This window comes from Phocoena phocoena, chromosome 2 (assembly GCF_963924675.1).
Source record: "Phocoena phocoena chromosome 2, mPhoPho1.1, whole genome shotgun sequence".
Lineage (NCBI taxonomy): Eukaryota > Metazoa > Chordata > Mammalia > Artiodactyla > Phocoenidae > Phocoena > Phocoena phocoena.
Genome location: NC_089220.1, coordinates 105510128 through 105525376, shown reverse-complemented (window position 1 = coordinate 105525376; position 15249 = coordinate 105510128). Strand labels below are relative to the sequence as shown.

The 15249-nt window shown below is 40.3% G+C and overlaps 1 protein-coding gene across 1 annotated transcript in view; it reads right to left on the bottom strand.

The window, feature by feature from the left end:
• The window catches only part of TLN2 (talin 2), a 441569-nt gene that overhangs the window by 169242 nt on the left and 257078 nt on the right, over nucleotides 1–15249 (bottom strand). Inside the window, exons 10-11 of the mRNA XM_065872706.1 lie at nucleotides 5315–5378; nucleotides 4186–4290 (exon numbers count right to left, since the gene is read on the bottom strand). Coding sequence (XP_065728778.1) covers nucleotides 4186–4290; nucleotides 5315–5378 — 169 coding nt within the window. The remainder of the gene's footprint in view (nucleotides 1–4185; nucleotides 4291–5314; nucleotides 5379–15249) is intronic.

The window sequence follows — 15249 nt, the reverse complement described above, 5'->3', positions numbered from 1 at the left end:
CTGCTTTATAACAAAGTGAATCAGTTATACCTATACATATGTCCCCATATCTCTTCCCGACCTCAAATTTCATCCATGTTGTTGCAAATGGCAGGAATTTCTCTTTTATGGTTGAATAATATTCCACCGTATTTACCTACCACGTTTTCTTTATCTATTCATCTGCTGGTGGATAGTTAGATTGTTTCCATATCTTGGTTATTGTAAATAATGGTTCAAAGAACAGAGGAGTACAGGTATCTCTTTGAGCTTGTAATTTCAATCCCTTCAGATATATATCCAGAAGTGGGATTGCTGGATCATATGGCAGTTCTATTTTAAAATTTTTGAGGATCCTCCACACTGTTCACCACAGCAGCTGTACCAATTTACATTTCTACCAACAGTGCACAAGGACTCTCTTCTCTCCACATCCTTGCTAACCCTTGTTATTCCTTGTCTTTTTTTTATAACAGGGGTGAGGTGATATCTCCTTGTGGCTTTGATCTGTATTTCCCTCATGTTAGTGATGCCAAGCACCTTTCCATGTACCTCATGGCTATCTGAATATCCTCTTCGGAAAAATGTCTACTCATGTCCTTTGCCCATTTTAATTGGATTATTTGGGGTTTTTTTTGTTGTTGTTTTTTGCTATGGAGTTATAAAGAATTGCTTATATATTTTGGGTATAAACCCCTTACCAGATACATGGTTTGCAAATATTTTCTCCTTTCTGTAGGTTGCCTTTTTCTTTTTTTTTTTTTTTTTTTTTTGCGGTACGCAGACCTCTCACTGCTGTGGCCTCTCCCGTCGCGGAGCACAGGCTCTGGACGTGCAGGCTTAGCAGCCATGGCTCACGGGCCCAGCCGCTCTGCGGCATGTGGGATCTTCCCGGACCGGGGCACGAACCCATGTCCCCTGCATCGGCAGGCGGACTCTCAACCACTGCGCCACCAGGGAAGCCCCCTTTTTCTTTTGATGTGCACAAGCTTTTTAGTTTGATGTAGTTCAACTTGTTTGTGTTTGCTTTTGTTGCTTGTGCTTTTGACGTCATATCCAAAAAATCATTGCCTAAAACCCTGTCAAGGAGTTTATCACCTATGTTTTCTTCTAGGATTTTTACAGTTTTATGGCTTACACTTAAGTCCTTAATCCATTTTGAGTGAACTGTTGTGAATGATGTAAGATAGAGGACCAGTTTCATTGAATCTATAGATGGCTTTGAATAGTATGGACATATTAATAATTTTAATTCTTCCAATCCAAGAACACAGGATATCTGTTCATTTACTTCTTTGATTTCTTTCACCACTGTTTTAATGTTTTCATCATATACATCTTTCACTTCCTTGGCTTAACTTATTCCTAAGTATTTTACTGTTTTTGATGCTATTGTGAATGAGACTGTTTTCTATATTTCTTTTCTATATAGTTCAGTGCATATGATGTCACCTTATTTGACCTGCTCTGATTTATTAGATATATTAATTCATAATATTGCATTATTCCTGAATTTACTTTTAAAATAGGGCAAACTATGATCAAATAAACTCTATCAAAATCAACTTAAAAATAAAATGTACACTAAATAAGACCACTGAGCAAAAAACTGAAATGAGCAGTGTACTCACTTTTATAGTGACAAAAAATAAAAGTAATGAAAAACAAAATGTGAATGTCTAACATGTATATGAAAGCTGTCAGTGCTGCCTACCTCCTGACCCTGACCTTCCTTCAAAGAGATGTCATTTTTTAAAAATGAAAAGGAAGAAAGGAGGGGAGGAAAGGAAGAAGGAAGGAAATTTGCATTACTTTCTTACTTTGCCTTAAACACTTCTGTAAAAGAAGAGTTTTCATTTGACCAAACCTGCAAGACCTTGCAATAACCATAGCATCTGTGTTTTACCTCTAATTATCCTACTAGCCATGGACAGATTCTTCCCAGGCCCTAAATTATATGTGGAGAACAAATTTCTCTTTTCTGGAACTTGCTATTCAATGTCTCTTTTTAATTACATGCAGACTGCTGTGTGCTATGTATTTTCCTAAATTTACTGACCTTTATGCACAACACTGAAACTGACTCTGTGTGAAGTTTGATGGCATTAATAGAAAACAATATGAATTTGAAAGATAAATTTCATATATGAAGGACTAGAGAAAAACTCAAACCCACACAACCATGGAAAATGATACCAGTATCATTGGAGATGCTGGAAACGACTTAATCTTTGTGAGGTATTAGAACTCATCAGAATAATAAATGAAAAGCCAGGACTTCCTGGTGGCACAATGGTTAAGAATCTGCCTGCCAATGCAGGGGACACGGGTTCAAGCCCTGGTCAGGGAAGATCCCACATGCCACGGAGCAACTAAGCCTGTGCGCCACAACTACTGAGCCTGCGCTCTACAGCCTGCACTCTAGAGCCCGCGAGCCACAACTACTGAGCCCACATGCCACAACTACTGAGCCCACATGCCACAACTACTGAAGCCCACGCACCTAGAGCCCGTGCTCTGCAACAAGAGAAGCCACTGCAATGAGAAGCCCGCGCACCGCAACAAAGAGTAGCCCCCGCTCGCTGCAACTAGAGAAAGCCGGCGCACAACAACGAAGACCCAATGCAGCCAAAAATAAATAAATTAATTAATTAAAAAAAATGAAAAGCAGACTTTTCTTCTGAAACAAGCAGATCTGACCATGTACTCATGGTGGGGATGTGGGGGGGGGGTAGGATAATGAAAGCAGGTGAGCACATATCAAATGGGGCCACCCTAGGTAAGTCAGCATAGCCCACTGCCTGGGAACACAGGCTTTTAAGTCAGAAAGACCTGAATTCAAGTCCTACCTCCTACAGTTACTAGACTTATGGTCCCAGCTGAGTCATTGATCTTTCTGGCCTTGATTCTCATTTATAAAAAGAAGATAATAGCAGTAATTTTGCCATTGGGATGCTGACAGATTTGAATAAGACACGCCTGACATATAATTGTTTACTGTTATTATTGTCATTATTAATATTGGGAAATTACCTAGTCATTACCTAGAATACCATCATCAGCACCATTCAAAAACTGATTGATAGTTTAAAACACACTGAAATGAAAAATTCAATTTCTAAATTAGTTTTCTTAAAAACAAAGTGATTCACCTACGCTTTGTTTGCAAGGGCCCCAGCATTTTCTGGTATAAAGCTGAGAGCTGTTTGGCTGAAATAACTAATCAGCATTAAACATACACCTTTTTCCCATATAATATCTTTTATTTCTCTTGGCCCCAAATGAAGCAGCTTCCTCCAATGAGGACTGGAGTCAAGAAAAGCATCCATATCCCCAAACATTCTAGTAGACAGCAAAACTTCTTTCTTTTCCAGTTCTTTTTAGCTGTGGGAATAGACACCTCCTTAAACCACCCTGTCACTGACCTTCCAACTTCAGTCCCTAGAAGCAGCTGCAACACAGCTGGTAACACTCCCCTGGGCCTTAAGCAGCACAAGAAAGTTCATCACATGGTAGAGCTTTCTCCAGGGTGAAAAGCAAGAGACAGGAGACCCAGAGTCACAGCAAAGCAAGTGGAAATAATGAAACCTATCAGAGGGAAACCTAAGAGAGTACGTGAGGTCAGGATATGAAAACGGGGAAGGAAGCTACTGGGAGGGCTTCTTAGTGAATTCAAGAACACACCCTCTGCTTGCTCACAGGTTGAATTTCAAAGATCTACCTCTGTCCCTCTAGTAGTCAGGCCAGCAATTCCTGTGAAAACAGATCTGAAGGCCACAGAAAATCCCAAGACCCATCTAAAAGGATACAAATTCAGTACCATAACTACCACATGAATTTGATTTGGCCTGCAGTGGTCAACAACCTTCACTTAGTCCAGTGCACTCTGGAAGATCTTAAGTGAAACATTCTCAGGGGAAAGTGCTAGCAATTGAAAGTAAAGGTACTCCTTCAGGGACTTTATAGCAGTGACTGAGACCAGAGCCAAGACACAGCTGTCCTGAGGCCTGCAGGCAGCCAAGCTCACTCACCAGCCTCACAGCTCTTACACCTCATGTCTGTCCCACAGCTCAACTCAGGTCACCACTGCCCAGATGCTCCATGTGCAAATGCTAGGGGTCTAGAGATGACAATCAAGGTTAACAGCAAACCCTTTAACAAAAGAGGTGGCAGAGGCAAACGCCCCCTCCATCACGCCCAACTCACCTTCACCAGGAAGAAGGACACACCGTACGTCCGGAGAGACCGGGCGAGTTTGACATACTTGACCTTGGCTTCTATCTCGTTCATCTCTCCACAGTTCTTGTGCTCCTGCAAATGTGACAGAGGCAGGGACCAGTTACTGCAGCTCTGACAGCAGGTGGACTTTGTGAGAGGTGTTATTCCACATGGCCTCTATGCCTTTGTGGATGCATGTCCCTGCTGACCGAGGGTCAGAGCACACAGAAAGTGCTAACGCACAGTTTCTTAACTAGAACGTGAACCCAAATTCCTTATAGATTTCACAGTTATATGCAACAATTCATGCACATGCAGCATGGCAAGAACAGGGTCCATAATTGTAACCTAATTTTCAAAGGGCTCCACGTTCCGAAAGGTTCAGGACCAACACGTCAAAGGAGAACTAGAAAAATGTTCTTGCCCTGAATTCTAACATCCAGGCAAAAGATAAAGTTTTCCAAAGAGCAGGATATATAAATGCCTGGACATCTCAGTGTGTGCAAACAATACTGGATTTAAAAAAAAACATGTTTTTATACACATGAAATTTATCCCTTCCAATTTATATTTACATTTCATTGCCAAAACACTTTGGTATTTTGGATTCACTAGAGTGAGTGTTTCCTGGCAAAGCTGATGACAGGGCTTTTTTTTTACTGGTTGCCTAGAATAGATAACTTTCTGAATTTTAGAATAAACCTGGATTTTAAAAAGACACCAGTTCCCAAATCCTGAGGTTCAAAAAACAAATCTCAGGATTAAAAAAGGCTTCTTGAAGTGTCTGCCTCAGTGCATTTTAATGGCAAATTGCCTTGTTTCAATGCTTCCAAGATAACGTCTCTGAAATTAAATGTATGCACATTTTTCCCAGAAGGGCTAAGGAACCTTTAGCAAGAAGGTATGGATTAAGATAATAAATCTGCCTAAAGTAGAACTGTCAGCTTCTTTACTCTGGAGTCACAAATCATTTATGATATACGCAGAGTACATGTATGGGGTACGAAACTATCGTGCAGAGGCCCCTCTTGGACTAATAAATGAGGATAGGCTTTGTGGATGCATGAGGAGAATAATAAAGTGAGGAGAATAATAAAGTTCTGAACATTTCCAGTACCTGAAATATTCTCTTTTCAGCTCCTCTCTGCTTGATGTATTCTTTGGGCAGGAATTCCTTTAGACTGAGAGAGAGAGAGAATAAAAAAAAAGGTAAGGCATTTATCATACTCTATGTTGAGGAGGAAAGAAAAGAAACTTTTCATAAAACTCACAGTTAAGTCCCTAACTCTCAGTATTTTATAGTATAATTAATAACAGACAGCCATATCCCACAATGTTCTTCAATAAGATGCAAATATAAAACCAGTCTGATAAAAAGGGTCAAACATATTCAAGAAGAAAGACTGTCCAGGATATACTGTAAAATGACAAAGTAAAGCGCCCAAGAGTGTACAGTATGCCAACCTTCGTGATAAAGGGAGGAAAATATCCTCCATTTTGTACCGTTAATATGTATTTTTAAAAACGTTAGAAGGATAAATCTAGTACTAATAAAAATGATTCTTAATGGAAAGAAGGAAAAAACAGGGACAAGGGAACAAGAATGGAAATTAAACCTCTTAATTTTCCTTGTACTATAGTCTTCACTTTAGAACCAAATGAAATCACAAATGGGTAAAACGCAACACCTAAAAATCTAAAGCAAATTGAAACAAATGAACCTAACAGTGTATGGAACCAACAGCCTAACTTTGAAAAACAGTCTTTTGACAATACCCATCCCCAGTGAGATACATCTTAAAGATAAAATGGACCACAGTAGACTTGTTAAATATTGATATCATTATTTCAAAACTAATATCTACTCTTCCCCCTAAATATATACACAAATACACACACTATAAAATTAGTATATTACATTATCTAAGTAGGTAGATATTATATATAATTAGGATAAAGTAAATCAGTAATTATGTTAGTTGTTAGAAATCAAGATTTGTAGCATGAAATAAATAAAGCAAAAGAAGTTAAATGAAAACACTGCAATCTTTCATCTGAATGCAAATATTGATCTGAATGTCTGATTCATTTTTCTTTTTCTGAAAAAATTTTCTACTTGTGTCCACTGCAGAGGCTAAGGGCAAGGACAACCGGGTGGCAATGAGCACCCTCAGTGCGTCAGCCAGGTGGTCTTCCAACACCATTTCCCACTAAGAGGAATCCAGGATCCTTGGAGAAATGACCGATTCTAGCTTTGGGACAGGAGATGTATAAAATGTTCCTGGGGCTTCTTGTGCCTGAGGATCAAGGAATTTATCAAAATGACATTGGACTGACATCAAGGGATAACCGATGGCCAAACATGGGGTGATTTTTAAAACCTCATACAAAAGGAGAGAGGACAGGTCTTCCCTGGTGGCGCAGTGGTTGAGAGTCCGCCTGCCGATGCAGGGGACACCGGTTCGTGCCCTGGTCCGGGAAGATCCCACATGCCGCGGAGCGGCTGGGCCCGTGAGCCATGGCCGCTGAGCCTGCACGTCCGGAGCCTGTGCTCCGCAATGGGAGACACCACAACAGTAAGAGGCCCGCGTACCGCAAAAAAAAAAAAAAAAAAAAGAAGAGAGGACAGAACAATGTGCTCACTGACCAACTTCAACAATAATAACTCATAGCCATTCATGACTCATCTACTCCCTTACCCACATGCCCTCTCACGGATTATTTGAAGCAAACCCCAGACATCATATAATTAATTTCATGTGAGGGGCAATTTGAGCATCAGAAAGAATGAAGACTGCAATTGGTCAAAACACAGGTATGTAAAATTCAATAAAGATTCTTTGAAATAATCATTGATCACCTTAAGAGGGTGCTAGGGCACCAGCTCATACCAAAAATTGATAAAGGAAAAGAAACAAAGCTAATAAATGCAGAAGGAATAATAGAATTCCAAAACCATCATTTTACAACTCTTAATGAAATAGCCAATAGATCAAAACAAGCATGAGTGGCTGCTAAAACCAATAAGTAACAAGTTAATGGGGGACTTTATAACAGAAGGATCAGTCTGGTCCAAACCCAATGATCAATTTTAAATGCGAGTGGGATAACCACACAGCATAGGCCTTCTGACTGATGTAACAGTACCATACTTCCATACTGTATATTTCCACCTTATACTTCCTAGGTCGAAGTATACAGTACCACCTAGGAAGTATTCTTGGCGATAGAGAAAAAATAAGTAAATATATAACTGAATACGAATTTCATTAAGAGTCTAAATATAAATCTAAGTTTACAAAAAAAGAAAAAAACCCTAATAGTTTAAAAAGCTAATAGTTTAAAAAAGAGAGAGAGAGAGAGGAACATGGTAAGTGACACTACCAAGATCCAATGAGTCAAATCCCATCATTGTAAATATTATACAAATAACCCAGGTTTTTCACAAATAAATGGCTTGCTGGTAGAGGTGCAAAAGATGACACACAGATTAGAATTAGAATGACACCCAACACCAGCAGCCATCAGGAAAACACAAAGAAAAGCCACAATAGCGTACCAGTGCACACCCAGCAGGACACTACAGTAAAAAAGAGACAGTAAGGCGTGTTAAACACGGCGAGGTTATGGAGAATTTGGAACCTTCACACACGGCTAGTGGGAATGTAAAATGGAGCAGCTGTTGTGGAAAACAATTTGGTAGTTCCTCAAAAGATTAAACAGCAATTCTACTCCTAGGCATATATCTAGGAAAAGTAAAAACATATGTCCACATAAACATTTGTACGTGAATGTTCATAGTAGTATTATTCATAATAGCCAAAAGGTGGAAACAACTCAAATGTCCATCAACTGACGAGTGGATGAATAAAATGTAGTTCAGCCATACAATGTAACTTTATTTGGCAGTAAAAAGGCATTAAGTATGATACATGCAACAATATGGAAACACTGTGCAAAGTGAAAGAAGCCCATCACAAAGGACCACAAGCATCCAGTAGAGTCAAGTCTATAGAGGCAGATAGGACTAGAGGTTGCAAAGGCTGAGGAAGGGAGAGGGGAACCTGGGGAATGACTGTTAACGGACACAGGGCTTATTGTAGGAGGGAAACAAATGTTCTAAAATTAGATTGTGGTAATGGCTACACAATCTTGTGAATACACTAAAAAACGCTGAAATATTCATTTTAAATGGGCCCATTGTATGGTAGGCAAACTCCACCTCAATAAAGCTGTTTTTTTAAAAAAGAAAAACACCAACCACTACAGGCCTTGTTTGGATCCTGATATTAACAAAGTATAAAATGACATTTTTAATACAATGCAGGGGAGAATTTAACACAGACTGGGTATTAGACGTGATTAAAGAATTGCTGCTAATTTTGTTTGGTATTAGGGTGGATTTGCAGTTAGGCGGGGTTTTAATTATTTAAAAAAAATTTTTCATTGTCAGAAAAACATACTGAAGTACTGATAGGCGAAATGGTATGCCGTCTTGGATTTGCTTTCAATACTCCAGCCAAAAAAGGGGGTGGGTCAGGTCCAGGTTCTGGCTACATTATGCCTTGAATCATGATAGCTCCTCAACCTGCAAACTACATCTGCAGACAAAAATTCTGAGTATATTTTCTGGAATGTCAGGGATCTAGGTTTGAGCACCACCAGAACACTCTGGCCTAATCAAGAGACCCCCACGTCAGTCCGCAGGAAGGAACCTAAGAAACATCTAGGCAGCAGCCCCTTAGATGTTATGACTACCGTTAAGCAACTTCAGGGAAAAAAGGTCTGGTTGAGAGAAGAATGGAAGGCATCAATGTCACAAAAGAGGAAGCTGAGTCACAGAGAGGTCAAGTGACTTAGCTGAGGTCACAGGACTGGATGGGAGCAGGGAGCCTCTGACCTCCAGTCCAAGAGCAGAGGCACACGAACACAGGGCTGTTTCAGGCTCCCCCAGGAACACCCTTAAAATAACCAGGAAGCATCCTGAGGGGGCCACTGCTGTGAGCCTCTGGACAGCAGCTCCTATGCCATCAACAAAGGAGACCTTGCAAAGGTTATCAGAAGCACCCAAAGAGGGCCCCACGCCAAGCCCACTCACAACGATGACTGCTACTAGAACACCAGAGGGCAGTATCCAGTGGCCAGGCCAGATATGTTGGGTATTTATGGCAATAAAGTTCTGTGTGGCCACAAGCTGCCCTCAACTCAAACTGCAAACTAACCCTCCCATTCTTTGGAAGGCATTGAACCTCCCACTCTTCAGTAGGTACAGAAACAACTTCAAGAAGCTTGCACCAGAGGTGTGACCCCTGGTGTTGCCAGAGGCGATCTGGGGGGAGTTTAGTGTAAGGTATGTTCAAATAAGAAGTGAGTGTGTGGGTGTGCGTGCACGTGTGGGGTGTATTCTTCCCCAGGAAATCGACAACGTGCACAGTGTCAGCAGGGGGAGGCCTGCCACCCGGCAGTTCAGCAATTCCAGCTCGGTTGTGTTTTAGATTCCCAAACCCAAGTATGGAAGGCTCCGAAGCGTCTGTGGCAGACATACAAGCGAAATCTGTCGGCTTTCTCTGAGAAAATGGGTCAGATGGTCAAACCTGATTGGGAATTTTTCTCCTAATTAAGCAAGCTCTGACCAAGCAAAGTCCCTTGCACTGCCGCCTTAAACATTCCCATCTTAAAAAGGCAGCCTCCAAACCCTCTGCCAGCCTTGTGCATATCATTTTTTCGGAGTGCAATAATAACAGATCTCCCGTTTTACTAAGACGGCAGACTAGTCAAAGTTCTCACACTCTGAGATCCATGGAAGGTTGAAATCAGCCAAGAGACTCTTCTCTCATGAGCTCTACTTTCACGCTGGCCAAGTCAGTTGTATCTCTTCCCCCATCTATATTTATCTGCATTTGCTCCCCAATCTCGCTGCTGGCTGTATATCACATAATTATGTACTAAACCAATACAGCCCATAAACTGTTAAAATAGTCCAAAAGAGAGCTACTTAATGCTTCCTAATGGTAAATATTTACAAAAAGTTATTGAATTAGATATAAGCGAGACAAATGTAAAATACTGAAAGGAAAAAATAGTGAACATTTAAAAACAGTCTGTCCTCAGAGTGCTTCATCTTTAAATTCTCTTGCAGATGGTGTGGTTCATCCAACAAAGATAATGTGCAACCTTAACTAGGTGACCCACACCAGGAAAAAACATTGGTCCGGTATCAAAAGATTGGCAAATGAATGCTTAAATTGAAAGTTAAGATATAGGGTTTCAGAGAGGTAGTAGCATAGATTCTTTACTTTAATTAACTTTGGGGGATTATCCAAGCAACAGTAAACCATGTTGATAGAGGGTTTTCCACTACTCACGGCTGCCATTTTATTGAAAGGCAAATAATGTTTCGGGTGTTTCACATGCATAAGTAGATTAAACTCTGACAAAAGCCCTTGGAAGAAAATATTCCGATATTCCAGTTTTTTATATATGGAACAGGAGGTTCAGCGATACTCAGTAAGTTGCCCACAGTCATAGCCAACAACTTAAGCCTCCTCTGTGGGCTCCAGAGAACATGCTCTTAGCTACTTAGCACCCTGGTCTCTCCAAGCTACCCTCTGATCAAAAGACGTACCATGTGATCAGTATTTGAGAACTTTCATACAAAGAGAGGAATAAAATCACAGAAACACCCAATCAGATAATGGTAACAATGACCATAGTGATGGCAGTCAATCTTTTAGAAATGCCAAGAGGCAGTGAAAAAGGTAAGGGGAATTTAATAAACACATCTAGAGGGAGAGGGATCTGGATTCAAATACAGCCATTCACGTAAAACTTCATTTTCTTATATAAATGTAAGCTGCTTCTATAAGTTATTCCAAAAGAGGCATTCTAAAGATGTTCTCCGGTCTGAAAATAAGTACACAAGTTCATGGGAGGCAGCCATGATTTGAGGAAAGGTTAACTGCTTCTCATCTGCCCCAGAACTGTCACCTAGTAGTCACACCACCACGGGCAACTCACCACCTCTCTAAGCTGGTCTTATCACCTGAAAAGCAGATATGATTCCAACCTAGGAATGGTTTTGCTCATATGAACCGAAGGCAATAGCTTGCCCCCTCATTCCTGGAGAATGAGGGCATCAATATGAACACACAAACAAAGCAGTGAAGAGCACATGGTGGAGGAATAAAGGGGAGGGAAGGTACCGAGGTACAGCGAGGACGGTATCACCCAAAGGACACTGGAACACCCAGGTTTCCTGACCCCAATCTTTATGCTCAACCACCAAATGAGTAACAATAACATCTCAAATTTGGTATCACATAAAGTTCTCCAAGCGTGGTCCCAAGACCAGCAGCATCAGTACTACCTGGGAACATGCTAGATGTGTCAATTTTCAGGCTTTGCCCCAAACCCACTGAATAAGAAGCTCTGGAGGTGAGGCCCAGTAGTATGTTTGAACAAGCCCTTTGGATGAGCCTGACACATGCAAAAGGTGGAGAACCACTGGCCCAGTGGGCCGAAAGCTCAAATGACGAAGTTGGATACATTGAATTTAAATCCAGACCCAAAGATGAAAACGTCTGTGACTTAGAGTATTGGTCAAGTCCTGGATAACTGAGGGGATGAGGTAGGTGGAAGAAAGCACTGGATGAGTTGGAAAATAGTTACAGTGGCAAGAAGTGGAGAGTGAAGACAGCACGGGGAAAGCACAGGAAAGGGTTTGAGGGCCTCAGTCACACAGTAGTTCTGTGTTCCTGAACCAATCCCAATGCCCCTTAGTGTAAGGACGGGAAATCGTCCAGAGGCTCACTGACAGCTCCGGGCTAGATACATTCAGAGGTTCCTGGTTTGAAAGTTCTGGACTCTGAAAGTCGTTAAGGAGAGAGACATCAACCTTAGGAGGCTGCTGCTAGGAGGAAACAGTGAAGGCACCACTGAGTGGTCATCACCACCCCAAACTGATGAGAGCACGCCAGGCTGTCAGGGGCACGGGACAGAAGCCAACGATAGAGAAGCTAGTGCATGGGCAGTGGTGAGAAACAAAGCCTAAACGCTTGCTTCACCGTTAGTTTGAAAACAGAACCTACAGCCAAATTATTCTGACAAAAACGCACAGAATAACTCCAAAGGAGGAATATGTGTGTGAACAGATGCCAAGAGAAAAACTGACTTAAGACTTCCTACTGTGTCAAGAGCTTTGCTTGTTGACAGTAGAATTATCTTGAGTTTGTGGGGAAAAATTTCCAAGTTCACACTAACTTCTTCCTCAGAGATTCATACCCTGGGTTGCTGTGTTTTCTCAGTGAAATACTTTTGGGGAACATGCCAACAGGACGAGGGGGCTACGGTAATCTAGCAGGAGGGAGGTTTCCTCCACCTGCTAGCTCCCTGCCTGCCTGCACCCAACCACTGGACCATTTCTCCCTGTGACATACAGAGTCACGGAACCTTTCTGTCTGACCTCCAAGGCCCATTAATTTTGCATTTACCACATGGTATATATGCAACCTCGGTGATCAAAAGCTTTTATCACCTCACACACAGACTATTGCAACTGACTTTTTTAAAGACACATTAACTGTGAAAACATATGAAATATAAAGAACAGTATATACCTCAATTTATACACCTATCATCAAGGATAAATACATGTTACCATGTTGTCATATTTGCTTTATGATAGCTACCTCTCCTTCTGTTTGTAAAGAACAAATGACAGATTTAGCTCAAGTTCCACACCATCCTTCTTTCTCTCCCTAAGGGTCGTCATTTTCCTGAAGGTAACTTCCACACATATTTTATCATGTTCCTACATCTCCTTATATCTATAACACAATATATTCTGTTTCTCATTGTATTTTTAAATTCAACAGATTCACCTTCTAAAATATCTTGTTTTCTCTGTAAAGTACTTTGCTGTTTTCATACATTAAAATCTGTGCCCATCTGGGACTTCCCTGGTGGCTCAGTGGTTAAGAATCCACCTGCCAATACAGGGGATACGGGTTCGAGCCCTGGTCCAGCAAGATACCCACGTGCCACGGAGCAACTAAGCCTGCGCGCTACAACTACTGAGGCTGCGCTCTACAGCCCGCGAACCACAACTACTGAGCCCGCCCGCCTAGAGCCGGTGCTCTGCAACAAGAGAAGCCACTGCAATGAGAAGCCTACGCACCGCAACAAAGAGTAGCCCCTGCTCGCCGCAACTAGAGAAAGCCCGCGTGCAGCAGAAGAGACTAAATGCAGCCAAAAAAACAAACAAAAATAATAAATTAATTAATTAAAAAATTTGTGCCCATCTGAGAGACAGGAAATGCTATCTCCTTATTGATTTTGCATTCTGGATTGCTTATGAAGCTGAATATTTTTCCCTGTCTTTAGAAGTCAGTTGAATTTCCTCTTCTCTCAAGTGCCTATCTGTTATCTTGATCTTTTTTGCTTAGAAGGTGCTATTTCCTTTTTCATATTTTCTGGACATTAATTTGTTCTTGGTAGTATGCACTGCAAATATACAAGTTTCTTCTTTCATTCTGGGGCCTCACTCTTCATTTGGTAATGCCTTTTGCCTAGTATTTTAACTTGCATTAAGGCAAGTTCATCAACCTTTAGAACTCTTAACATCACCCTACATCAATAATGGAGTGTTTTAATTACTCTAGCTCTCTAAGAAATTGGGATAATTGTGAGAGTCCTCTATATATTTTCACACAAATACACATACACACACATTTTTTTATTTTTCACAGTCCTACAGGTGAATACCATGGTTGTCTGGATCTAGGTGGTAATAAGCTGCCTTTATGTATTGATCTTTCTTCCAGAGACTTTCCTTTCTATTAATAGTTCTAATTAGTTTCTTCATAGATTGAGTGAATTATCTATGTAGATAAATCTATCACCTACAACTAATGACAGTTTCATTTTTCTAACCCTGAAATCACTTTTTTCTTTCCTTATTGTGTAATTTACTTATTATTTAATATCTGCCTCTCTGAACTAGAATATAAGTTCCATGAGGGCAGGAATGTTTGACTGTGTTTTACACTGCTGTATCCCTAATGTCTAGTGCCTACAGGTAGAAAGACATGTAATAAATTATTTATTGAACAATGAATTTTGCATTCCTGGAGAAACCAGTTACAAATTGCAGTTATGTATAAACACATGTCATGCTGGACTTTATTAATTTACAAATTTTAGGGAAGGCATCTCTATTGAGTTTAAAAGTGTTACATGGTCTGTATACAATTTTGCTATCTTAATTCTGCTAGCTCCAAGTTAAGGTGACCAGTTTGGAGGTTTTCTTTTTTTTTTTTTTTCCTCTTTCTGTTCTATGAAATAATCTGAGCCTACTTTTTGTTTTGTTGTTTTTTCCATTGGTATATTTTAAACCACTAAGACTACTTCTTTCAAGATCATAGATCCATCCAGATTTTCTAAGTATCCATTTTTGTCTAGATTTTAAATATTTTGGCTTCAAGTTTTCATTTCATTCTCTTATGATGTTTAAAATCCCTATCTGAAGTTCTGTCCCCATTACTAATAATGTTTATTTTTCTTCTTTTGTTTCACTTGATCAAACTTCCCAGAAATTTACATATTTTATTAATTTTTTCAAAGAAGCAGCTTTGGGTGTTGCTGATTCTATGATTTCTATTTCATTACTTTCTCTTGACTAAAACATTTTCTTTCTTCTATTTTGATCTTGTTTTACTTATCACTCCCTGAGGGAAGTATGTTAAATTATTCCACTAAAAGCATGAAATTCTCCTTGTAATACTGCCTGTTTTTCCTTTTTACATTTTAAGGTAATGTTAGATGCATACAGGCTCACACCCTGGCGAATTAGCCGTCTATCTTCATAACAACCTTCTTTGTCTCTACTTATGCTTTGTTTGCCTTACAGTCTGTTTTTTGTGACACTGCATATAGCTTCTCTAGCTTTGATTTAACCAGTTTCTTGGTACACCATTTTATGCCTTTAAACTTTCCTGTGTCCTTAAACTTTAAGTATGTCTTATAGAAATACTATAGAGCTGAACTTTAAAAAAA